Source organism: Podarcis erhardii (genome assembly GCF_964252035.2).
Source record: "Podarcis erhardii genome assembly, chromosome: 7".
Taxonomy (NCBI): domain Eukaryota; kingdom Metazoa; phylum Chordata; class Lepidosauria; order Squamata; family Lacertidae; genus Podarcis; species Podarcis erhardii.
This window is the reverse complement of record NC_138511.1, coordinates 86,734,208-86,760,764: the sequence shown is the minus strand read 5'-3', so window position 1 is coordinate 86,760,764 and position 26,557 is coordinate 86,734,208. Positions and strand designations below refer to the sequence as shown.

The following is a 26,557-nucleotide window of genomic DNA, read 5'->3' as shown; positions in this document are numbered from 1 at the left end:
CTCCCTTCCCAGGTTGACAATCCCCCATAGAAGCCAGTGTTCATTTTTTTAATGGCTTGTTGCTGCACGTCTGATCAGAACAGGTGGTGTTGTGAAAGTCCTGTCTCTTTTGAGCCCCGCAGCCAGGTCCTTGAAGCAGGAATCCCAAAGGCTCTTATTCTTCTTCCCCTCCTCCTCTGCCCACTTCCTGGGCCTGCGGGCTGGAGCTCCCCCCGAGAGCATCCACGAGAGTGTTGGAACTAACGCCGTGTCTTTTCCCCTTCCCCCCTCCCTTGTCGTGTGCACGTGGGCTCTCCCGCCCTCCTCCCCACCCCCCTCAAATGTGCATGCCGCGCCCTCCGCCCCTCCCTGCGCGTGGCCCGGCGGCAGGACCACGGCGGCTCCCTGGGACCCGAAGAGTTCAAAGCCTGCCTCATCAGCTTGGGATACGATGTGGAGAATGACCGACAGGTACCCGATGCCCGTTAAAAACCGCGCAGCCGCTTCGCGATCTTGCAATTAACCTGATCTCCTTTCTCTCTTCCTTCACCACGTTCGTTTCTCCCCACCATCAAACACCCACTCTTCTTCTTCCTCCTCCTCCCGCCACCTTGTCGTTGCCGTGTTTCGTGTATCCGATTTGTGCGCCTGTGTCTTCCCCCACTTCCTCTTGTCGTCTGTTTACGTGGCATCTCTATGGCTTCCCCTGACTGATGTTCTCTCTCTCTGTGTCTCTTTCCTCCGTGGGGCTTTGTGGCCTTCTCCTCCCTTTCCATCTTTGCATGCCTCCTCCATCTGCGTTCTCTCCCTCTCCCTCCCTTCGCCTGTCGGCCTCTGGGAATAGAAGCGCACAGGCAGCATGGACACAGACGACTACCGAGCCCTGCTTATCTCCACGGGATACAGCCTGGTACGCTCTGCTCTCTGCTTTCCTCTCCTCTTCCTCGCTCTGTCCTCCATGCCGACGGTAGCAGCTGGCAACAGCCAAAATGCTGCACCTGTCCGTTGCGTGGCCGGCCCTCCCATTGGGCAGTGTCCTTCTGCCTTGGGCACCCAGTCCTCGCTGAACTCCAGCTCCCATCATCCCCTGCCAGCTTAGCCGGGGATTATGGGAGTTGTGGTCCAGGCTGAAGAACACGGGCCTAGGGTGTGAGTCGGAACGTGATGTCAAGTCGGGTCAGGGGTCGGGGCTGTGCTTATGGCCAAGTGGTTTGCAGGAAAAGGCGGGTGAGAAATTCAGGGTTACTGGTGGGTGGGCATTTGCTAGGGCTGCTGGGAGTCACAGGTGGGGAGAGGGTGCTGTTGCTTGTGGGCTTCCCATTGGGGGTGCTTGTTTGGCCGCTATGGGACAGGTTGCTAGATTAGATGATCTTGCAGACTATTTCTACTATGAATCGGCAGGGTGGGGGGAGTTCCCTTTGGCTGAGTGGGGATGGCTGTAGAGGGATGACTTTGTATAAAATAAACATGGGGGGCGGGTCAGAAATCAGGCAGGCACCACCCCTACTAAGTTTCAGGTGCCTGGTTAAGATGGTTTTATTCCAGGAGGCCTTTGTCCCTCACAAATGCTGCTCCGATGTTTCATTCTCCAACATTTTAAATTTCGGGCACAGCTGTGCCGTACATTTGAAGCATGTGGCGTCCACCAAAGGATGCTGGGAAGTGTAGTTTGGCCTCCGCAGAGCCACGCTCCCCAGTACCCTTAACAAACTACAGTTCCCACAGTTCTTTGGGGGAAAGCCGTGTGCTTTGAATGTGCTTCAGGTAAACATGACAGCGTTGGTGTATGGTACGTTTTTATTCTCCGATGGCCACTTTGAGACCCATATAAAGTGAAAAGTGGGGTATAGATTTCCAATAAGTAGTGTAGAGGAAGCTGCTTTTGTGCCAGTTTTGACTTGTTTACCCACCTAGCTCTGCCTTCTCCAACGTGGTGCCCTCCTTCATCGCTGGCCCTCTGGAGGGCGTTAGGTTGGGGTCGGCTGATTGAGCCCAGCATTGCCTGCCAAGGCTGCCAGCCACTCTCCCAAGATCTGAGACAGAGAGAAGTTCTTCCTCATTTCCTGCTATCTGGTCTTTTTTCTTTTTAACTGGAGATGGGAGGGACCAGAGACCTTCTACATGCCAAGCAGGTGACCTGCTGTCCTGCTATGGCTCCTCCCTAGTATAACGCTGCAATCACAGGAGATTCAAATGGAAATTAAGCCTAGAAAACCTTAAGCAAGAAAGGTTTGGGCCAAGATCGTCTGGGTGTAGTTCCGAACTTCACAGAAATCCCACCAGTCCAAATTCGGACAGCCACTTTGACACGGAATGGGGGGGGGACTTCTTTAAAGCTTGAGGCCGCAGCTGAGTTTTCCAGCAAACGTGTCAGTGCCGTCAAACGGACTCAGCTGTTTCGCTGCCATTTTGCCAGGAGACTCAAATGACCTCCTTTCTCTCACCCCCACCTCTGCCTCGCCAGGGAGATGCAGAATTCAACCGGATCATGAGTGTCGTGGACCCCAACAACAGCGGTGTGGTGACTTTCCAAGCCTTCATCGATTTCATGTCCCGGGAGACTACGGACACGGATACGGCCGACCAGGTCATTGCCTCCTTCAAGGTCCTGGCCGGAGACAAGGTGAGTTCAACAAGGGAGGGGAAAGACTTTAAAGAAATGAGCAAAAAAACCAACCACATTTCTAGTTGTTGAGGCTGAAAAGACATTGCTGAGAGTGCTCGAATCTCAGAAGCCAGAGGAAGAACTGAGTCGGTTTTCTAGCATTTGGGGCTGGGGTCTTCAGGAACTCCTTAGCCCCCTCAAGTAGGCCAAGTAAGGGAGATCATGCAGATTTGTGCAAGCTTTTGCCTGATTTCAGGACAGAATATGACTTCTCTCGGTGCAGAATTTAGAAAACTTTTTGAAAGTTCAGAGAGCGTGGTCTTCCAAGACATTTTTTTCCTTGAGATGAGTTTCGGGGACAGATCTGCTCGTACGTTTCAAGCACATTCAGCACCGCATTAGAAGCACACAACGTTCCCCCATGCCTGCCCAAGAATCTGGGAACTCACAGCTAAAATAAGCAATCAGAAAGACAAAATATCTGCGGAAGAACGGAGACCCTTTTTAGTTTATATAGGAACACAATACAGCGAAATAAAATTTCATACAGGTTTTGCCTTGTGCGCAATGGAAAGAAAATAGAAAAGATTGCAATATAGGATTTAGGTGAATGGATAAGGTTAATAGGTTAATAGCAGAGCTACAACTCCCAGCACCCTTAAACTACAGTTCCCAGGATTCTGCGGGGAGGGGAAGCCATGTGCTTTAAATCAATGTGCTGCAAATCAATGGTAAAGGTAAAGGGACCCCTGACTGTTAGGTCCAGTCGTGACCAACTCTTGGGTTGCGGCGCTCATCTCGCTTTATTGGCCGAGGGAGCCGGCGTCCAGCTTCCGGGTCATGTGCCCAGCATGACTAAGCCGCTTCTGGCGAACCAGAGCAGCGCACGGAAGCTCCGTTTACCTTTCCACCGGAGCGGTACCTATTTATCTACTTGCACTTTGACGTGCTTTCGAACTGCTAGGTTGGCAGGAGCTGGGACCGAGCAACGGGAGCTCACGCCGTCGCGGGGATTCAAACCGCCGACCTTCTGATCGGCAATCCCTAGGCTCTGTGGTTTAGACCACAGCGCCACCCGCGTCCCGCAAATCGGTGGAGTTTGCTACAAATATTGGCTTGGGACCCCAAAAAATCCCTTTGTGTTATTCCAATGTTCCTGATCCTCCACTCGGTGGGCGCAACCTCACAGAGGCCTCTCCTCTTCTCTCCATCCCTGACGCAGAACTACATCACGGCAGAGGAGCTTCGGCGAGAGCTCCCCCCCGACCAGGCTGAGTACTGCATCGCTCGCATGGCACCTTACCAGGGTCCCGACGCCATCCCCGGCGCCCTCGACTACAAGTCCTTCTCCACGGCGCTTTACGGCGAGAGCGACCTGTGAGGCTAGAGCCGGAGGCAGCGGCGGCAACAGCAAGCGCTGGCGCTTTTGGGGGAGGGAGGGGGGGCGACGCTTTTGATTTTCCCCCATTCACACAAACACACACACACACAAACACAGCAATGGGAACGTTGTCTTTCTCTTTCCTTCTCTCTCTCTTTCCGAGGACAGAAAGCTGCCTCCATGCTGGGCGACCCTGGGAGCTGGCCTGGGCCACCCCCTCCCCACTCCCTTCTCCCCCTTCTTCCCCACCCCATCCCCACTGCGCACTCGACGGACACTATGCAACAGTTCTTTCCCCCCAAACTCTGAGCAGCGGATATGTCGAATATGTCGACTGGCATATTCAGGGCCCTCCTCCATCTCTTCTCGGGCACTGCCTTTTAATTTATGTGTCTGGGGTGCCCCCAAGCCGCCCTCGGTCTGCCTTCGGGATCCGGAGGGGCTGCCGAGACCCGCTTCCTTGCTTTCCTCTCTCTCTCTCTGACACAGAACCTAGATACCTCATTCCGGACCTTTCCGCTCGCTGCGCTAGGCAGTTTTTGGGCCTAGCCTGTGCCTCTCGCCCCCCAACCCCAGCGTCGCACCTCCGACTGGCTCTTTCCCCCCGTTAGGGGCGAGAGGAGGAGGAGGATAGGGACCCCCTTCAGGTGTCCAGGTCCAAACTCGCGGTTTCTGCCCAGGCTGTTAGCTTTGACTGGGAAGGAGGGTTGGGTCCATACAGCCAGTCCTAGGCAGCTCTTTTAAGCGGTGCCCTCGTTCACGGCCACCCACGCTCCCCGTGGCACATGCTGCTTAGTCTGACGTCCGTGGTTTGCCCTTCACCTGCTTGAAAAAATAGGTTGCCTTCCCATTCGGGGCTAGTTGGGAGGGCTTGTGCCTGGCAAGGGCGTATTGGCCCTTTCCCATTCCGCAGACTGAGCACGCGAGTGTTCAAAGAGGCAGTGCCTCTCTCCTCAAATCCGTCGCAGCTCCTCAAATCCGTCGCTCGCAGGAGAAGCAAAACCTTTGCGGAACGGATATCCCCACCCCAGTCGGGCCCTTTTGCCTCTTTTCTCCCACCCTAGTCTCCGGTTTTATAAATCCACCCATCCTTCTCTGCCCTATGCCATCAGGTCGCGGCAACACCCCCCCCCCCAGCCGCTTTTGTAACAGAGTTTGGAAATAACACAATCTCAGCAATACCGGCGCCCGTCTTTGAGGACGAAACGCAAAAACGGTTCGTTTTCTCGCGCGAAGTGCGCCCAGAGGTGTCGCGAGGAGGGGCTTTTAACTTTCTCTGGGAGGGGGGAGAGGTGCTAGGAGCCAAGCATCAGTCTTAAAAAGCAGGCCGATCCGGAACGGATTTGTCTCGTTTCCCCCTTTCTCGACACCCCTTGTTTCACACCCGAGGGTGGTTTTTTTGGGTGAGGGTGAGAAAAGTGAAATTGTGGGTAGATGACCCCCAAGGCGAGGGGCAGGGGGAAATTGCAAATAACTACAGGTGCTTTCGGAGGGAACTTTTGAGGGGTGTCTGAGAAGGAGGAGGGAGCCCCAAAACCATTCTTCCCAGCATCCTCTGGGGGTGATCCTTGCAAGGTTGTGTCAAGGTAGCGAAACAGACTCCGCTGCAGGCAAAACAGTTCTTTGGGCACCTCGCAAACTGTTTGGCTGCTCCCTCTTCTCCCCCCGCAGGGCAGGAGCGACTTCCTCACTTAGTCTTCCTCTCTTCTCTCTCGCCTCGCTCTGAACAACCCATTAAAAAAATAAAAAATCCATTGCTTCACGCTTATATATATATATATATTATATATATATCTATTTTTTTGTAATTTCTTCATCGTGGTGCAGGGTTTTCTGAGGACCAAATCTAAAACGAAAGAGAACCGTGCAGAGATCTTTTTTTTAAAAAAGAGAGAAATTAAAAACACAGCAAACTGTTGCAATTTAATAACGTCCAGATTTATTATTATTAAATATATATATACATCTAGCATCGTATATTGCCGAAGGGTGTGTTTGGGTTTGTTTGTTTGTTTGTTCGGTTGTTTTTTTTTTTGTCTTTGTCTTTTTCCTTCATCATGTAATTAAAAAGTTATGGCTGACCGTAGCACTGGGGGCGGGCGTGGGGAACCAGTAACATTCCTACACCTTTTTTATTTTTTTGGTCACCCATCTTTTTCGTTTTGGTTCTCTTCTTCTTTCTTTTTGTCGCCGGAGAAGGTTTAGCTTATTTTATTGTGTTTGCTCCTGAATGCCTGTCCTCTGCAGGGTTCGGGCAGTTCAGCCAATAGGGAGTAGCTGGCTTCTGTCTGCCTCTGTTCTGCAAACTTCCGAGCTTTCCGGGGAAAACCAACCCTCCTCCCACTGGGAACAAGACAATAAAATGTAATATTTTTAAGGATGATTTCTCTGTTGTCGTTCTTTCCAGTACTTTTCCGAGCACAATTCAAAGTGTTGGTGCTGACCTTTATAGCCCTGAACAGCCTCAAAGGTACAGTGGTGCCTCGCAAGACGAAAAGAATCCGTTCTGCGAGTCTCTTCGTCTAGCGGTTTTTTCGTCTTGCGAAGCAAGCCCATTGACGGCCTAGCAGATTGGCGCTATTAGAGGTTTAGCGGCTTAGAAAAAGGGGGGGGGAGAAACCCGCAGGAACTCGCAAGACATTTTCGTCTTGCGAAGCAAGCCCATAGGAAATTCATTTTGCGAAGCACCTCCAAAACGGAAAACTCTTTCGTCTAGCGAGTTTTCCGTCTTGCGAGGCATTCGTCTTGCGGGGCACCACTGTATACCTGAAGGAGCGTCTCCACCCCCATTGTTCTACCCGGACACTGAGGTCCAGCGTTGAGGGCCTTCTGGCGGTTCCCTCACTGTGAGAAGTGAGGTTACAGAGAACCAGACAGAGGGCCTTCTCGGTAGTGGCGCCCACCCTGTGGAACACCCTCCCTTCAGATGTGAAGGGAATAAGTAGCTGTCCTATTTTTAAAAGACATCTGAAGGCAGCCCTGTTCAGGGAAGTTTTAAATATTTAACGCTGTATTGTTTTTAATACTTGATTAGGAGCCGCCCAGAGTGGCTGGGGAAACTCAGCCAGATGGGCGGGGTATAAATAAATTATTATTATTATTATTATTATTATTATTATTATTATTATTATTATTCCCACCGCTTCCCTCCTTTACTCATTTGCCTCCCCATCCCTGTTCCTTTACCACCGTTAGCAAATTCACACAAAGCTGCCTGGTGCAATTGGAAGACTTGGCACATTACGGGGGTCCTGGCCCAACCGTTAGCATTTATATGCCGCAAAAGATTGGGGTAGAGTCACACAAAATCCTTTAAAAGCAATGCAGGAGAGCCGTTAAAATGGCTGGCTGCTCTGAGGAAATTTCCAGGAAAAAAGCACACCAAGAACTCAGGTCAATATAAGTTTCAGTAGTGGGAATGGTTCCTACTCGCAAATCAGTAGTCAATTGTAACAAAAAGTAATCCATTCAAAAGTATGTATTCTGAGAAGGATTACAAACTCAAATAGAGATTACAGACTCAAACTCTTAAGGATATGTATAACACAATGATTCGTTACAGTATTAAAGATAAGAGTTTATGAGTAGAGATAAGTTCATGTTAGTCCATAGTAAGATTTGACGTGAAGATCTTAGTTTCAATCGTTGAGCAGAAGTCAGAAGTCAATTATGGATCAGAAACCAGGAGAGGGCGATTGAAACTTAGATCTTCACATCAAATCTTACCATGGAGTAACACGAACTTATCACTTTTCGCTGTCTCTGCCACATGATCACCCACAAATAAGGACTTTGGAGACAAAATCCAGTTTTAGCCTCAACTTAAGGCATTTGAAGGTCAGTGACTGGAAAAGAAATTCCACAGCTAGTATAAACTGTTGTCAAGGAGGCAGTGATTTCCGTCCCTGTATGTCACAAACCATTTCCCCCTCTGCTGGAGAAGTATTGGATCTGTTAAACTTTCTCTCCAGCTCAACACATTCTCTGAAACACTAAAAAGGCAAGCATTAGGTGCTTTGTGTGCGTGTGTGCTTTGCAGCCTAGGATAATGATAAATCTTGCTGTTTATGAATGTTGTTTTCCTACAAGAAAGTTGCAACCATTGCGTGGTTCATCTCTGGCCGGGAGCCGTCTCTAACCCCTTCCTGGCAAAGAGAAGAGGTACAGTGGTGCCTCGCAAGACGAAAAGAATCCGTTCCGCGAGTCTCTTCGTCTAGCGGTTTTTTCGTCTTGCGAAGCAAGCCCATTGACGGCTTAGCGGATTAGCGCTATTAGCGGTTTAGCGGCTTTTAGCGGCTTAGCGGATTAGTGGCTTAGAAAAAGGGGGAAAGGGGGGGGGAATCCGCAGGAACTCGCAAGACATTTTCGTTTTGCGAAGCAAGCCCATAGGAAATTCATTTTGCGAAGCACCTCCAAAACGGAAAACTCTTTCGTCTAGCAAGTTTTCCGTCTTGCGAGGCATTCGTCTTGCGGGGCACCACTGTACAATGAGGATTTTGTGAGGTTTCTTAACATTTTGGTTTTCCAGATGCATATTTTGCAGGTTTCTGGTACTGAACCAATAGCAGCCCCCAACGCAGCAGAGCAATGGGAATGTGAGTTGTGGAGAATTGGCAACCCACATTTTGGCAAAGAAGTCAGAAGGGATTAGGACTTGACCTAAAATGGTTACTTTTTTGGGCGGCGGGATTTGAGGCAAGAAAAAAAATCCAAACACTACCCATTCCTGCAATGTGGAAATCAAAGACGTAACAGAGAATTGGCTGTACAGCAGATGTACGAAAAGAGCATCTTTGACACAAAAACAGTTTTGCGGCAGCTTTTGTGATCTAGAAATAATGTGGCCTCTTTGTTTTGCTGCTGTTCCTTCCTGGTTCTTGGGATCCTGGACCTCCCAAGCATCCCATTTTATCTCCCTCACGGTAAGGACATCTCTGGGCGATAGGAAGACATTGATATCATGGCACAAGATCTCATGGTTTCTGTTTCCCGTAGTCCACAAAGCATCACACAAACCCCATTCTGTTCTCTGTATCAGAGAAGAGAGAAGTTTGTCTCCCTCTCACATAATACAACTCGGGAACGTGCAATGGAGCTGAATGTTGGAAGATTTGGAACAGACAAAAGAAAGCCACCAGAGCAGATTACTTTAAACGAGGGTGAGAAATTAATGGAGGACTACAGCTATGGTTAGGGACGCTGGTGGCACTGTGGGTTCAACCACAGAGCCTAGGACTTGCCGATCAGAAGGTCGGCGGTTCGAATCCCCGCGACGGGGTGAGCTCCCATTGTTCGGTCCCTGCTCCTGCCAACCTAGCAGTTCGAAAGCACGTCAGAGTGCAAGTAGCTAAATAGGTACCACTCCAGCGGGAAGGTAAACGGCGTTTCTGTGTGCTGCTCTGGCTTGCCAGAAGCGGCTTAGTCATGCTGGCCACATGACCCGGAAGCTGTACGCCGGCTCCCTCGGCCAGTAAAGTGAGATGAGCGCCGCAACCCCAGAGTCTGCCACGACTGGACCTAATGGTCGGGGGTCCCTTTACCCTTTACAGCTATGGTTCTTGCTTGCAGGCTTCCAGTAGTATAACGCCACCAGTTTGGCCATGCTGAGAATGTGATGCTGGATTAGATGGGCCTTTGGCTACTCTTCCGTTCTCCCTTTCCTCTGCTCCTTGCTCAAGTAATTTCATATTTTTTTGCACCTGTAGAAAAAGAAAACTTTGCAAAACACAACAGAAGCCCCACTTGGTTTGCATAATTTATTCTTGCCCCGGGATAGCCTCCTGCTCACATCAAGGTGTGCCCCTTTATTTTTGGGAAGGCTCAGCACTCCCCCTGCACTCGGCGCCCTCCTAACGTGCGTAGCGGCCCATGCCCAATGTTGGCAGGATGCGGCCCCTTGGTGCTCTGTTGCCCTCCCAGCTGACAGCCACGTTCTGGAGCTTGACTTCCCCATCGACCTCCAGGAAGCGAATGCTCTTTGGTGAGAGGCGATGGCGGAACTCACAAAGGGAAATGTCTTTCTCCAGGATCTGGCAAAAAAACGGGAAAAGGCATGTCAAGAAGGTTGGAAGATAAACCTCCCAACTCCAACAGACATGAGAATCCCATGTGGTTTGATGAGTGGCAGCTCTCCTGTTTAGATATTTGGGAACCTCAATACTCCGCTAGCTACATAGGCTTCTGTTAAAGGCTTTGGAGCTTGTTCGCTCTGGTTTACCATTGCTCTTCCAACCAGTTCTCTGCAAGATTTCACTGTTCATTCCTAGTTAAAGGTAGACTGCACCCACCCCTGGGAGGCTCCATTGAACTCAGGTATAAGGAACCTGTGGCCTTCCGGATATTGTGGGACTCTTAATACCCCTGCTGGCTGTGCTGCCTAGGGCTGATGTGATTTAAAGCCCAACAACCTGAGCAGAGCCAGAGATTCCTCACCCATGTCTTCTAAACATGCCTTTGATTGACAAACCCACTCATTTTTCTAATTGCTTTTAAAGGGCACTTAAGTGAGTTCCATGGGGAGGCGGGTGGCGCTGTGGGTTCAACCACAGAGCCTAGGACTTTCTGATCAGAAGGTTGGCAGTTTGAATCCCTGCGACGGCGTGAGCTCCCGTTGCTCGGTCCCAGCTCCTGCCAACCTAGCAGTTCGAAAGCACATCAAAGTGCAAGTAGATAAATAGATACCACTCCAGCGGGAAGGTAAACAGCATTTCCGTGCGCTGTTCTGGTTTGCCAGAAGCGGCTTAGTCATGCTGGCCACATGACCCGGAAGCTGTACGCCGGCTCCCTCGGCCAATAAAGTGAGATGAGAGCCGCAACCCCAGAGTCATCCACAACCTTTACCTAAGTTAGTTCCACAAGTTTCTCACACTTGCCTTGGAGAAATATCGGCTTTTTTCGCCTACCCTAAATGTACTCAAGTGGACCTTAGGGGAGTTAACCGTCTAGTAACTCTGAAAGAGGAAGGGTGCCATGATCTCTCTGCTATGTCCACATTGATTGATTGATTGATTGATTGATTGATTGATTGAAACTCTTAGTTTTGGTGCTTTTTATTTAGTGGGACATCTTTATCTACGTGGGGCTGCCCTTGAGACTGACCCAGAAACTCCAACAGGTGCAGAATGCCGCAGCGAGACTCCTTACAGGGTCCTCGCCGCGGGATCACATTCACCCAGTGCTATACCAGCTGCACTGGCTCCCGGTGGAGTACAGGATCAGGTTTAAGGTGCTGGTTTTAACCTTTAAAGCCCTTCACGGCCTAGGACCCTCGTACCTACGGGACCGCCTCTCCTGGTATGTCCCATGGAGGACCTTACGGTCTTCAAACAAAAACATCTTGGAGGTCCTGGGCCACAGGGAAGTTAGGCTGGCCACAACCAGAGCCAGGGCTTTTTCGGCCGTGGCCCCAATCTGGTGGAACGCTCAGTCACAAGAGACTAGGGCCCTGCGGGACTTGACATTTTTCCACAGGGACTGCAAGACAGAGCTGTTCCACCTGGCCTTTGGCCAAGGCACAGTCTGACCCCCTCCTTCTGTAATCCCTATAGAACTCTAGCCCAATGGTTGCCATTAATTTGACTCTGAATTGATTTTAGAATGTATTTCAATTAATTGACTGTGATTTTATGTAAACTGTGCTATTTTTACTGTTGTTAGCCACTCTGAGCCCGGCTTTGGCTGGGGAAGGCGGGATATAAATAAAAATTTATTATTGTTATTATTATTAAAAGTGGAAGGAGTGAGTTTCAAGTCTGTCGGTGAGCAAAGCAATCTGTTCACAGAGAGCGATGAGGAAGGAGCAATCTGAGAGCAACAACTAGGGAGGAAAATGAAGGGATGCGGGACATTCTTTTTGAGATAACAATATCGAACCTTAGAATTTCCGGTCCTTTAGCCCTGCTTACTTGGAAGCAAGTGCCAATGAATTCAATGGGACCCCTGGGCAGACATAAGATCTTGCTGTTCTCTTCCTATACCTACCCCCGCTGTCCTATACCATACCTACTTTTGGGCTCCCAGCAGCCTTCTGCCCTCCCAGCCCCCATGCAGCCTCCATCGCGCCTCACCCAGCCCCCATTTTGGGGGGGATGGTGTGTGTGTGTGTGTGTGTGTGTCCCGATTCCCCTTCCCCGCTGAGGACCCCTCAGTTGCTACCCTGACCTTGTAGCCCATCCGGGTGACGATGATTTGAATCCTGAACTCTTGGCCTCGCCGGAAAGGGGCCATCACCGTCAGACCCTCCCCCCACTGCTGGTCCGCGAAGCTGTTGAGGGTCACCCAGCCAGGAGAAGACGGGGGTCCCTCAAAGATGACCGTCAGCCTCAGTGGCTTGTTCCCCTCCTCGACTTGTCTGGAAGAAAAGTCCACATAGAACCTGAGAAAAGAGGTGAGAGAGATCAGGTTACCTGGGTCACACATCCTGCCATACGTCCCGCCCCCCCCCCAGGTAAGAATTAGCTGAACAATGATTGCCCTGCTGCCAACTTCTTTCCTGTATCCTTGCTCCTCTGCTGTCCTTTGTTTATTTATATGTATTTTTTATATACCGTATTTTTTGCTCCACAAGACGCACTTTTTTCTTCCTAAAAAGTAAGGGGAAATGTCTGTGTGTCTTATGGAGCGAATGCGTGTTCCCTGGAGCTGAATTGTCCAGGAGAGAAAAACAGATCATGCTCTTTTTTTTGAAAGAGGGAAGGGTGTGTTGAAACAAAGCTGCTGATCGTTTGCCGATGGGGGAGAGAGATAAGGGACTCTAGAGATAAAGGAGGCTGCCTGGGAGGGGGGAGGTAAAGACAGCAAAGTTGCAGAGGGGGAAAACAGGAAGACTAAAGCAATAAGGAGAGAAATTAGAAGAAAAGGAGGAGCAAAAAACTGCTCCAGCTAAGGAAAAGACACTAAGGCAAACAAGAGGGAAGGGAGTGTTGAAAGGAAACAGCTGATCGGTGGGATCGGATGAGAGATAAGGGACACTAGCGGAGGCTGCCTGGGAGAGGGGAGGTAAAAGCCCATGGATCCTCAGGATTTTTGCATTGGGTCACCCCAAATTCACCACCAGATCACATAGCATGTCCATGGCTACAGCCTGCACCAAAAAAATCATGCACCCACTGTTGCGTGGGGCCGCAATGGTGCAAAAATGTGGTTACAAAGTACGGATCCACATGGATCCTCAGGATTTTTGCATTGGCTCACCTCAAATTCACCATCAGATCACATGTCTGTGGCCACAGCATGAACCACAAAAAAACATACATCCACTGTTTCGTTCAGAATTTTTTTTTTCTTGTTTTCCTCCTTTAAAAACTAGGTGCGTCTTATGGAGCGAAAAATACGGTATTTATGCTGCCTTCTTCCAACGAGCTCTAGTACATGGTTCCCCTCCTCCCATTTCATCTTCACAACATCCCTGTGAGGTTGGTCAGGCCTTGAGAGGCAGCGACTGGCTCCGGAGTCACCCAGCGAGCTTCACAGCTGAGCAGGGATTCAAACTCTGGTCTCCCAGGTCCTAGTCTAGCACCCTCACCTAGTTCAAGGCAGACTGTGACCCTGCAGAGGTTGCTGGACTCAGAACTTCCGTGGCCCCCAGCCAGCATGCCCAGTGGTTAGGTATAATGAGAGTTGTAGACATAAGAACATAGGGAAAGCCTGCTGGGTCAGACCAGTGACCCCCACCTGGTCAGTCCAGCATCCTGTTCTCACAGTGGCCAATCAGATGCCTGTGGGAAGCCTGAAAACAGGATCCGAGCAAAAGCGAACTCTCCCCTTCTGTGGTTTCCAGCAACCCTGCCTGGCAGAATCTCAGCTATCAAAATGAAACTACTTTCCAGGATGCTGTTTTTATTCCAATCAGTACTAGTTGTAAATAACTTTGGCTGCTTCAAAGAATGGAAGAAGGATATTTCTAAATTATTATTTTTTTTGGAGGGGGGGGACATAAAATTTCGTTAGACAAAAAGAAAGAGGAGGTTTTGCCTTGCCAGACCTGCAAATCTATTATGAGGCAGCCTGCTTGTGCTGGTTAAAAGAATGGTCCTGATTTGAAGTTTGGCTGGCATACATGTCCCTGCTATGGGAAGGTGAAAATTTATAAACGTTTTATAAACCATATTCTAAGAAAGACTTTGTGTAGAGTTTGGGAGAAATATAAAAATCTGCTGGAAAGGGAAACACCTTTATGGCTATCTCCTATTGAGGCTATTACAATTAAGAGAGTTAATATGGATAGGGAGTTGCTGCACTTTACAAAGGGGGAACCTAAACTCTTTTAAACAAGTTTCTTCTCCCTTGGTCTACTCCACATAGGAATAAGGGGAGCCACGGTTGGTCCATTTAGCTTAGCATTGTCTACACTGGTTGGCAGCAGTGCTTCTCCAGGGGTTCAGATGGGACATTCCCAGGCTTACCAGGAGAGGCTGTCAGGACTCGAACCTGGGACCTTCTGCATCCAAAGCAGATGCCCTACCAACTGAGCTATGGGCGTTCCTTGTAACATAAGAGACCCCTTATTTCTTCACCTGACTTGCGCAGTTAAATCACTAAAAAGCTGGGACCGGGTGTGGCTTAGATCTCCCCTGGTGTCAGTTATGGGAGGTTTGGCTGCCGTGCCTCAGAGCAGAAGGAAAGGCACTCTGCACATGCCTAGGCCCAGTCTTTCTCTGTAATATTCCACAAGTCCTAGCATTAAGTCCTGGCCAAGAATTGCGACTTGCCTCCTCTGCTTGCATCACGAATTCTGGATGCCAAATCCATTCTTGGGAGGATAATATCAGTACTGAGTTACCTTTTGCCCTGTGGTGGAATGATACCTTCCAGCAGCACCCATGACTCTGGTTCCAGGCCTTGCGGGATAGCCCGGTAAAATGGTATATTCTGCAAGGGAGGAAAGAAGAAAAGGAGGCATGAACAGTCTTGAATCTCTGAATAGGTCTCTAGTCCTCTTCATGGTGGGGCAGGAAACTGAGTCTCTCACGCCCCCCACCCAACAGGTTGCCAGGGGTATCCAAGAGCCCATATAGAGTCCTTACATAGGTTCCCTATTGGTGGGAGAAAATAACAGAGGCCAACCAGAGAATATTGAGAAGCAAAGCAGCTAGTAAGCCTGATCTTTATTGATCTGTTGCAACAGGGTGCTCCCCTCATCCGCAGGAGAGAGGAGGGACCCTGAAAAATGGTGTGCAAGGCCTTATAAAGACTTTTGAAATTGCCACCCCACCCTGTAGATCAAGACCACCCCCAGAAAAATCATACATACATAACAGAAGAGGTGTGACCTAAGACCACCCCTCCGATACATCACACCTACATCACAAAAAAGGCGGTCTAAAACGGAAATTTTGAATGTTGTTTTTCTCCTGTTGTTGTTTATCTCCTGTCTGGCAGGCTACTTGACTGGATTGCCTGGGAAGCCTGGCCAGTCTTTTGTAGTGATAAATACTTAGTTCCTGGGCCAGGTCACAGGCTTACACCTTATTCATATCTTAAATGTGTCCTTAAGACAGGATTTGTGAGGAAAGAGACAATGGGGAGGTTTCCCACTTTGACCTTGCAGAGAAAACATTTGCTCAGTTCAGGAATCAAAATGGTTCCAGGTCGGTCTTCCTGTGCTGATCCATGTATGTGCTTGGTTGGTACATTTATGAACATTACCATATATCTAAGACCTCAAAATTCCTATCACACCATCCAGTCTGTGAGATGATTGGCTTGGTTTCTTCTTTTAATAAGGTTTTATTGAAGCTTTTTCCAAATACAATAAGATAAAAGAAACTAAATAAAAACAAAAACAGAGAGAAAAGAAAACACACAGTCCTCTTGAAGGTAGCACTTAACTCTTGTCTCACACAGAAAGTGGTGCACCCTCCAAACTCTCACCTGAGAGCTTTCTTTAAAAAAAATATTTTTTATTTTCAAATTTTATAATCGCAATAGTTTATAACTTCAACACTTTCTCAAGGATACAGTATAGACTACCCCCCGCCCCTGCCCTGGATTCCATTTTTCTCCCCTCTAATTTATTGCATCTTATTTTATTTCTCCAAACTTTGTTCTCCATCTAATTTATCCTATTTCCAATTATATAACTGAGAGCTTTCGACTTGTTCTCAAACAGTCTCTTATCTTTCTACAACCACACAAAAAACCAGCCAGGCAGGGAAGAGAGAAAGAAAGAGTCTGGGCGAAGGTCACCTACAAATTGTGACTGTGTGAGAATCTGAACCCAGGCCTCAGTCTGAACAAAATGCTGCTTTGAATATTCCCTCTTCATTTAGAAGAACAGAGTTGTTGTCGTCTCCTCCTCCTCCTCCTCCTCCTCCTCCTCCTCCTCACTCGTTGTTTTTTTAAAAAATATTTTATTAAGGGTTTTCTTGTTTTACAGTGTAAGTGTAATGCCTCGTATTTCCCCCCCCCCATGTAACATTTTTACAAATCCATTTCATTTGTTGAGGCTCACACCCAAAAAGAACTCACGAAGGTCACCAAAATAAAACTCTGCCACACCAAGTTCAGATACCTAGGGGTACACATAACCAGAAACCTCAATAAATTGTACCTCCACAACTACAAGCCCCTGTGGCGACAAATTAACAAAGACCTAAAGAGATGGAATAACACGAATTTCACTCTCTCAGACAAAATAGCCATGATCAAAATGATCACACTCCCAAAACTAACCTACCTATTCCAAACCCTCCCAATCTGGATCCCCTCAACCCAACTCCGCAGTTGGCAGAGAAAACTACACCTACTCCTCCTCACTCGTAGGCCAATGTCCTATCTAGTCCAGCATCCTAATCTCACAGCGGCCATCCAGTTCTTTCTTTGCTATTTAAGCCCATTTCCTCAGATAACCGACTTCCTTCTTTCTTAAAACTGCTTGTCATCCTGTGAACTTCTTGCCCCTTCTTCAACCTCTTCTGTCAGGCAGATCTAATCTATATTTTCCGAGGCTTTAATCCGTAGTTCCTCTTATCAAGGAACTCCCACCAGAGTTCAAGCCTTGAAAAAGTCAGAGGTTTGGTACCTGGGAAAATGAGTCACAGGATGTGAAGCCCATTTCACGCAATGCAGAATTGGCCCATAATTTGTCCCTTTCGCCCCTTGAAATTGCATGATGCTACACGACACTTTGCGGTTTCAGAAAGGTGTGGCGTACAAAGGATCCTAGCACGGTACCGATGAGTTTTATTTTGCTTTTAAAAATTCCTGTGAATTATTGAGACACCCTCAGCTGGTTTCGGTTCCTCCTTGCTACAGTGGGGAAATCGAGGAACTGTCCCAATGATCAGAGGAAGAAAGGAGACAACTTGAGAAAGCAGCTGCTTTCATGTTGGAAAATTACTACCTGTAGCCACAACTTTTCCTACAATAAACACAAACCCTTGTGTTGCAAAATGTGGCAATCTACAAAAATGCAAACGCAACACGCTGGCTAATGTTGTTGTTTAGTCATTTAGTCATGTCCAACTCTTCGTGGACCAGAGCACGCCAGGCACTCCTGTCTTCCACTGCCTCCCGCAGTTTGGTCAAACTCATGTTAGTAGCATTGAGAACACTGTCCCACCATCTCGTCCTCTGTCGTCCCCTTCTCCTTGTGCCCTCCATCTTTCCCAACATCAGGGTCTTTTCCAGGGAGTCTCCTCTTCTCATGAGGTGGCCAAAGTCTTGGAGCCTCAGCTTCAGGATCTGTCCTTCCAGTGAGCTCTCAGGGCTGATTTCCTTAAGAATGGATAGGTTTGATCTTCTTGCAGTCCATGGGACTCTCAAGAGTCTCCTCCAACACCATAATTCAAAAGCATCCATTATTCGGCGATCAGCCTTCTTTATGGTCCAGCTTTCACTTCCATACATCACTACTGGGAAAACCATAGCTTTAACTATACGGACCTTCGCTGGCTAATAACTGTTAGTAAATATATAATCGGAATGATGTCATTCAAAATATACAAATAAGCGACTTCAAAATAATATATATATATCATAAAATACATCTCACAAAATGTACAAGTAACTGCAAGATGTTACATGTATCAAACAATCAAAGGTTCAAACAACCAATGAATAGTGAAGAACGCCAAACTGTCTCTCAAAGGAAGATGTCTCGCAAAAGTCTCAAAAGGACACTGCAATCCGGAATAGTTCAACTGTTTCGGAATAAAGTCTTCATGAGCTAGAAGTGGAATCGCAAGCAATGAATGACAACAAAACAGCAACCTCCAGCTACATTATCCAGTGAGCACTGATCCACTAGTATAAATCTTCACTAGTACAGTGGATGCTCGGGTTGCAAATGTGATCTGTGTCTGCACATGTGTAGGTTGTGATTCGGCACTTCTGCGCATGTGCAAAGCGCAATTTAGCACTTCTGCACATGTGCGACCACCGAATCCTGGAAGTAACCCATTCTGGTACTTCTGGGTTACGGCGGTCCGCAACATGAAAAAAACGCGACCAGAAGCGGCTGTAACCCAAGGTATGACTGTATGTATATTTCATTGATAATTATTCAGTATGTACCTCTTTATATAGGGACATGGGTGGCGCTGTGGGTTAAACCACAGAGCCTAGGGCTTGCCGATCAGAAGGTTGGTGGTTCGGATCCCCACGACGGGGTGAGCTCCCGTTACTCGGTCCCTGCTCCTGCCAACCTAGCAGTTCGAAAGCACGTCAAAGTGCAAGTAGATAAATAGGTACCGCTCTGGCGGGAAGGTAAACAGTGTTTCCGTGCGCTGCTCTGGTTCGCCAGAAGCGGCTTAGTCATGCTGGCCACACGACCCAGAAGCTGTACGCCTGCTCCCTCGGCCAGTAAAGCGAGATGAGCTCCGCAACCCCAGAGTTGGCCATGACTGGACCTAATGGTCAGGGGTCCCTTTACCTTTACCTCTTTACCTTTACCTTTGAAGGTAACCCGGAAACTACAATTAATCCAGAATTGCGGCAGCTAGACTGGTGACTGGGAGCGGCCGCCGAGACCATATAACACCGGTCTTGAAAGACCTACATTGGCTCCCAGTACATTTCCGAGCACAATTCAAAGTGTTGGTGCTGACCTTTAAAGCCCTAAACGGCCTCGGTCCAGTATACCTGAAGGAGCATCTCCACCTCCATTATTCTGCCCGGACACTGAGGTCCAGTGCCGAGGGCCTTCTGGCGGTTCCCTCACTGCGAGAAGCAAAGCTACAGGGAAGCAGGCAGAGGGCCTTCTTGGTGGTGGCACCCGCCCTGTGGAATGCCCTCCCACCAGATGTCAAAGAGATAAACAACTATCTGACATTTAGAAAACATCTGAAGGCAGCCCTATTCAGGGAAGTTTTTAATGTGTTACATTTTAATGTATATTTAATCTTTGTTGGAAACTGCCCAGAGTGGCTGGGGAAACCCAGCCAGATGGGCGGGGAACAAATAATAATAATAATAATAATAATAATAATAAATTTTATTTATATCCTGCCCTCCCCAGCCGAAGCCGGGCTCAGGGCGGCTAACAACAATAAAACAGTACAAAAGTACAGCATAAACAACACTCTAAAATCATTCATTATAACGTTAATTAAATAATTTATTAAATAATAAATATAAATCATCATCATCATCATCATCCAAGTTGGTAGCCATCACTCCCCTTGTGGGAAGGAGTTCCACAGATTAACCAGGGACCGTGTGAAAGAGCTTAATCGCCGAGATGATCAAGGGTCTGGAAACAGCCTTACGAGGGGCGCTTGAAGGAGCCATCTCCAAATATCTTAAGGGCTGTCACATGGAAGAGGGAACAGGCTTGTTTTCTCCTGCTCCGGAGGGCAGGACTCGAACCCATGGCTTCAAGCTACAAGAAAGGAGGCTGCGGTTAAACAGCAGGAGAAACTTTCTGACAGCTGTTCGGCAGGGGAACAGACTCCCACAAAAGGTGGTGGGTTCTCCTTCCGTGGAGCTTTTGAAGCAGATGTCAGATGGCCATCTGTTATGGATGCTTTAGCTGAGATTCCCCAGGTCCCTTCCCACTCTTAAGATTCCACCATTCTTTTCTCTGTCCCTGACATTCAGCTTCCTGAGATGCCCACCTAATTCCAGTGTTAGGAGAGAGAGAGAGAAAGGTTTCTCAGTCCACATTCTCCACTCCAGGGATTATTTTATAAACTCCTCTTGCGTTGCCATTTGCTCGCGTTTTCCCTACGAAGTCCCCAAAACTTTCATGGAATTGTTGAATTGGAAGGGACCTTTGAGGGTCATCTAGTCCAACCCCCTGCAATGCAGGAATCTTTTTACCCAACGCGGATCTCAAACCCCCAGCCCTGAAATTCAGAGTGTCGAGCTTTACCAACTGAGCTCTCCCTTGAAGCGGAGTCAGGCTACCTGCCTGATCATTTCAGTTTCCCTTTTCTGGACCTTGAAGTTTTACTCGAAGTAGACCCATTTAAATGAATGGACCTAAGTTTGCCATAGAGATGCGGGTGGCACTGTGGGTTAAACCACAGAGCCTAGGACTTGCTGATCAGAAGGTCGGCGGTTCGAATCCCCGCAATGAGGTGAGCTCCCATTGTTCGGTCCCTGCTGCTGCCAACCTAGCAGTTCGAAAGCACAGCAAAGTGCAAGTAGATAAATAGGTACCACTCCAGCGGGAAGGTAAACAGCGTTTCCGTGTGCTGCTCTGGTTTCGCCAGAAGCGGCTTAGTCATGCTGGCCACATGACCCAAAAGCTGTCTGCAGACAAACACTGGCTCCCTCGGCCTATAGAGCGAGATGAGCGTCGCAACCCCAGAGTCGTTCGCGACTGGACCTAATGGTCAGGGGTCCCTTTACCTTTACCTTTAAGTTCGCCATGTCCATGAATTCCAATATGTCTCCTTCATGCAGGATTTTATCCACACATGTCTAACAGGGAGGGACACGTACCGTATTTCTCGCTCTATTGGACGCAGTTTTCCCCCTCCAAAAATTGAGGGGAAATGTGTGTGCGTCCTATGGAGCGAATGCAGGCTTCTCCAGCAGGGAGAGGCTGCACGGGGCTATGGATTCTTTAGCCCCACGCAGCCTCTCCCTCCCATGAGAGGCTGCACGGGGCTAAAGGGGAAGCCAAAGCAGTGAGCGGGATCCATCCTGCTTGCTGCCTTGCCTTCTTCCATAGCTGCGCGCAACCTCTCCGCAAGGAGAGGCTGCACGGGGCTATGGCTTCTTTAACCCTGCTGCGCAGCGTCTCCCGGCAAGGAGAGGCTGCACGGGGCTAAAGGGGAAGCCAAAGCAGCGAGCGGGATCCATCCCGCTCGCTGCCTTGCCTTCTTCCATAGCTGCGCGCAACCTCTTCGGCAAGGAGAGTTTGTGTGCAGCCTGTACGCTGCTCTTTGGGGCTGGGGGGGGGAAATATTTTTTTCCTTGATTTCCCCCCCTAAAAACTGGGTGCGCCCTATGGTCCGGTGCGCCCTATGGTGCGAAAAATACGGTAATTCATATATAAAATTTTAAAAAATGTTGTTTAGGGCAATGTTTGGTTTTTTTCAAAAATGGATTTTATTAAAGTTTTTGGGGGGAATACAAAAGTTAGAATCAAGTGGCCAATATCTCTTTATCAAAGTTTTTTTAAAAAACTAATCTAAATGAAAATTCAAAGCAAAAGGAAGAAAAGACAGAGGGGAAAGAAAGGAGGTGGGGGGAGAACTTCTTATTCTTAATTGTAATAATAATAATAATTTATTATCTGTACCCCGCCCATCTGGCTGGGTTTTCCCAGCCACTCTGGGCGTCTTCCAACATCTGTCAGCTAAATACAGAATTATTGTTCCAAACACCCATTGCAATATAACACACAACAATCCCATTTTCTTCAGTCCTCAAACCCAGATATCGTAAGTTGGTTTTCTTTTTCACGCCATAAATCTGCACTGCGATGGATTTCGAAGCCTACTGACAAAGGAACTCTGGGAAATGTAGTTCTGGGAGGCAAGTGGGGATTTTGCTCTGTGCTCTTCCAAAACGCAGACTTCCTTGCTGAAGGTGCATGGACAAACTGGTTCCCAAACTGGTTTATCGTTGCAGCGCAGGTGTGAAACGAGCGCTCAGCATAAGGGCACAGGCAGGGTTGGAAAGGTGGCCAGTTCAGCTGACGTAAGGAGGGAAAACCCAGGCTGACAAAATGACATTTAAAGGCAGTGGATGAGCAAAACACTGCCTTCAAGCACCCGCTCAGCCCAAGGATCTATGACTCACTTGGAGTAAGGTAGGGATATCTCAGTCGGGAGAGCATGAGACTCTTAAATCTCAAGGTCATGGGTTCGAAACCTGTGTTGGGCAAAAGATTCCTGCATTGCAGGGGGTTGGGCTAGATGACCGCCAGGTTCCCTTCCAACTCTGCAGTTCTGTGCTTCAAGAAGAAGGCTGCTGGATCAAGCCATCATGACCCATCTGGTCCAGCATCCTGTTCCCACAGGGTCCAACCAGATGTCTCAATTTCTCTCCTGCAGTTTGCAGAAACTGGTGTTCAGAAACATCGCTGCCTCTGACCGCGGTCGCAAAGGATAGCCATCATAGCTAGCAGACATCAATAGCCTTCCCCTCCATTAATCTGTCTAACAATCGACACCTGTGGCCATCGCTACCCTCCAGTGGCGGTGAGTTCCAAAGTTTCACTATGTGCTATAAAAGGAAGCCGCTTCTGTAACTGGCCAGACCCCTGGGTCCATCTAGCTGGAAAACTATTTAATTACAAATACAAAAAAAACCTTGTGGAATAGTTCAGTCGGTAGAGCACCAAACTTTTAATCTCAGGGTTGTGGGTTCGAACCCTACCTTGGGTGAAAAAATTGCTGCATTGCACTGAGTTCTAACTCTACAATTCTATGTTTCTAACGGAGCTCAACGTTTGGAAAGTTTGTTCCAGGCAAAAGAAAGCATTTCTGTATTTGGCGCATAGCAGAAGTGCAGAAAGTATGTCTACGGGACTTTGCGATGGCCGCTGGCTTGAATGGCTTTCAGACAGGTTGCACAAATTCAGGGAGGAAAATAATAATAATAATAATTTATTATTTATACCCTGCCCATCTGGCTGGGTCCCCCCAGCCACTCTGGGCAGCTTCCAAAAAAAAAACACTAAAATACAATAACCTATTAAACATTAAAAGCTTCCCTAAACAGGGCTGCCTTCAGATGTCTTCTAAGGCTCCATCAGCAGCTACTAGCCATGAATGTTCTGCTGTGGGAGCCAGTACAACTCTGGAGAGCAGCTGCCTGGGTATCATGAACAGGGAGAATTGTACTTGAACTCAGATCCTGTTTGCTGGAATCTGGCTGGTAAAAAAAGGGTAAAGTTGTGGGCTTCCGGTGTGGTGCGCTCTGTAACGGGTCGAGGGAAGTGATCCGATACAGTGGATCATGCCCAATCTCTGTAAAAGGGGCAAGGGGAGAAAGAGGGCGACTTAGACTCCCACGGGGAAAAGCCGGAGAAGAGGTCTCCGGCCGACAAAGCACCAAGCGGCGCCAGAAGAGACTCTCTATGCCCTGGCACAAAAAAAGGTAAAGGTAAAGGACCCCTGGATGGTTAAGTCCAGACAAAGGTGACTATAGGGTTGTGGCACTCATCTCACTTTCAGGCCGAGGGAGCTGGTGTTTGTCCGCAGACAGCTTTCCGGGTCATATGGCCAGCATGACTAAATTGCTTCTGGCGCAACAGAACACCATGACGGAAAGCAGAGCGCACAGAAACGCCGTATACCTTCCCGCTGCAGCGGTACCTATTTATCTACTTGCACTGGTGTGCTTTCAAACTGCTAGGTTGGCAGGAGCAGGGACAGAGCAACAGGAGCTCACCCCGTTGCAGGGATTCGAACCACCAACCTTCTGATCGGCAAGCCCAAGAGGCTCAGTGGTTTAGACCACAGCGCCACCCGTGTCCAGTGTGGGAACAGAAGGCTGGACTGTATGGGCTTTATGTTTTGGTCTGTTTTAAAAGAAAATAAGATGGGGAGAAAGGGAGACAGGCTGGCGTAACACTGTCAAAACATTGCACTTGATCAAAGGTGGCTTCCAGGTCTGGAAAGGTTAAAGACAGGGGTGCCACCTGGGATTTTAAAAAAATGGGGGGGTCCAAATAAGCCCCACCCCGAATAATCAATCACATGGCATGCACACACCATTTAAATGGCAATGCCCATTAACTTTGAGCGGAGGCCCCCTCAATTATTTTATTTCAGTCTCTAGGAGTTGGCTCCTGTGGCAACCGCTATCGTACTCACAACAGCAAGGCTCCCCCAGTTTACGGAGTTGTGCAGAAGAGGGAATTTGGGCCAATGCACCTTCTCAGGTGAGCACCTTCCGCAATACCTGTTCAGTGGTACGAGAGCCCCGTCCTTTGCAGCGGATTATTCTACGGTTCTTCACGGCACCTCAGCCCGTTTCTCCTCCTGGCGAACAGATTTCATGGCATCACTGAGTTGCAAGGGACCCCTGGCGATGCAGGAGTCGCAGAAGAAGAATCCCTGACGGACCTCTGTTGAAATGCCTCTGAGGGAGGAGAACCCACTACCTGGCTGGCGCGAATAATGATGCCTCTCCTCGCTGGTTTTTGTTCCAGGGCCGTAGCAAAATGTGCCGGGTTCAATTGCCAGCAACACCCGCAGGTAGGAACCGGCAGGGAATCCCCGCCCGAAGGTGCAGACAAACGAGGAACCTCCTCTACATTCTCGCCACCACCACCAACCAGAAAAAGGAAAGGCTCTTGGTTGTTTTTACTCACAAAATTATCAGGCACTATTGCCATCTCTGCCGCCTCTTGGCTGGAGACTTTTTGCAAGCATCAAAGACCGGCCTCCAATCATCAGGCGACTCTCCTTAACAGTGGCAATCTCATCTCCTTCGGGGCAGATTTTGAAGAGGCGCCTCCTCCCACAGCTGATGATTTTGTGCTTAGTCACACTTCCCCATGAGGGCGAAGTCACAGCTTGATCCATGAGCTGGAGCCTGAGAGGGAGACACCGTCGCTTTTGGCCTGGCCTTGGGTGCTCTCAGCTCCATCCTGACACCACCGTGGCTTAGAGCTCTGCCTGGTCCTTTGTGAGGAGGGAAAGGAGCCGTCCCTGAAGCTTGCAAAAGAGAAAACCTGGATTCTAGAAGCAGAAAGTACAGTGGTACCTCGGGTTACATACGCTTCAGGTTATGGACGCTTCAGGTTACACCACTAAGCCAGAAATAGTGCTTCAGGTTAAGAACTTTGCTTCAGGATAAGAACAGAAATTGGGCTCTGGCGGCACGGCGGCAGCAGGAGGCCCCATTAGCTAAAGCGGTGCTTCAGGTTAAGAACAGTTTCAGGTTAAGAACGGACCTCTGGAATGAATTAAGTACTTAACCCGAGGTACCACTGTAGTATGGAGGGGGCTTTTTCGGGCTTCTTGTGTGTTATAAGAATTTTAAGGTCTTATACAGTCATACCTCGGGTTGAATTTGCTTCAGGTTGCGCTCTGTGGTGACCCGGAAGTAACGGAACACATTCCTTCCGGGTTTCGCTGCTCACACATGCGCGGACGGTCAAAATGGTGTAATGCGCATGCGCAGAAGCGGCGAATTGCGACCCGCGCACGTGCAGACGCGCAGTCGCGGGTTGCGTTCGCTTCAGGATGTGAACGGGGCTCCAGAACGGATCCCGTTCACATCCTGAGACACCACTGTATATATAAAGTAAATGTTCATAAATGTACAGTGGTACCTCGGGTTACAGACCCTTCAGGTTACATACGCTTCAGGTGGCAGACTCCGCTAACCCAGAAATAGTACTTCAGGTTAAGAACTTTGCTTCAGGTTGAGAACAGAAATCGGGCGGCGGCGGCACAGCAGCAGCAGTAGGAGGCCCCATTAGCTAAAGTGGTGCTTCAGGTTAAGAACAGTTTCAGGTTAAGAATGGACCACCAGAACGAAGTAAGTTCTTAACCTGAGGTACCACTTTACCAAGCAAGAATATACATAAATGTATAGGCCACATGTCTGAGACCAACAGAAAAAGTCCTGAAATCATTTTGTCTCTCCCAAATGACCTCAAATATTTCTCTGCAAGGTCGAAGGAAATGGGGAGCTGACCCCATTGTCTCTTTGCTCACAGATCCTGTCTCAAGGGCACATTTAAGATATGAATAGGGTGAGCCTGTGACCTGGATTCAGGAATTAAGTACTTACCATCACAAAAGAATAGCCAGGTAAACCCTGTTACCGGAAAAATCCGAGGGCTCCCTTGGACAAAAAGTAAAGACACCAACCAGAGTAAATTGGAGCAAATCAGCAGCCTGTAGGCTTGGCCTTTATTGACTGTTGCAACAGGGTGTTCCCCTCACTTGCAGGTGAGAGGAAAGACCCAGAAAAATGGTGTGCAAGACCTTATAAAAACTTTTGAAATTCCCCTCCTCTAGGTCAAGACCACCCCCAGAAACATCATGCATACATTACAGAAAGGAGGGGTTGAGGGAGAAGTTGCGGTGGTAACCTGAGTGTCCTGTCACCTGGCTGGTTCCCCCTTTCCCCCTCCCCATGAGTCACTTCCAGGAGACAAAGGGGAGTTGGCAGTTTCCTGCCCCCTGAGGGAATTGCTGATCATTGTCCTTTGTTCCAGTCCGTGCTGAATCCAC

General features: G+C 48.7%; 2 protein-coding genes across 5 annotated transcripts in view; one reads left to right on the top strand and one right to left on the bottom strand.

Moving 5' to 3' along the window:
• ACTN4 (actinin alpha 4) overlaps positions 1-6,342 on the top strand; it is a 135,935-nt gene extending 129,593 nt beyond the window's left edge. For 2 of the 4 annotated variants that reach the window (XM_081868790.1, XM_081868789.1), the window contains exons 19-21: positions 370-450; positions 2,444-2,602; positions 3,807-6,342. In XM_081868790.1, the coding sequence (XP_081724916.1) occupies positions 370-450; positions 2,444-2,602; positions 3,807-3,965 (399 nt within the window). In that variant the 3' untranslated portion in view covers positions 3,966-6,342. Of the gene's footprint in view, positions 1-369; positions 451-823; positions 1,189-2,443; positions 2,603-3,806 lie in introns of those variants that run through there. The other 2 variants (XM_081868792.1, XM_081868791.1) reach the window with 2 other exon arrangements.
• Positions 6,343-9,707: 3,365 nt separating this feature from the next.
• On the bottom strand, positions 9,708-24,814 carry LOC309346120 (galectin-7-like). Its single transcript, XM_081869823.1, has 4 exons — positions 24,682-24,814; positions 14,746-14,834; positions 12,126-12,339; positions 9,708-9,994 (listed from the first exon to the last, which is right to left on the bottom strand). The coding sequence occupies exons 1-4, from the start codon at positions 24,703-24,705 to the stop codon at positions 9,815-9,817; spliced, it is 507 nt and encodes a 168-aa protein (XP_081725949.1). The 5' UTR covers positions 24,706-24,814; the 3' UTR covers positions 9,708-9,814.
• Positions 24,815-26,557: the final 1,743 nt, after the last annotated feature.

Excerpts from the sequence above, each read along its gene's own strand:
- LOC309346120 (XM_081869823.1), bottom strand. The coding sequence starts at position 24,705 with ATGGCAATAGTGCCTGATAATTTT. Across the intron at positions 12,340-14,745 it reads ATTCCACCACAGGGCAAAAG|GTTCTATGTGGACTTTTCTT; the intron begins GTAACTCAGTAC and ends CTCTTTTCTCAG. Across the intron at positions 9,995-12,125 it reads TCACCCGGATGGGCTACAAG|ATCCTGGAGAAAGACATTTC; the intron begins GTCAGGGTAGCA and ends TTTTTTTGCCAG.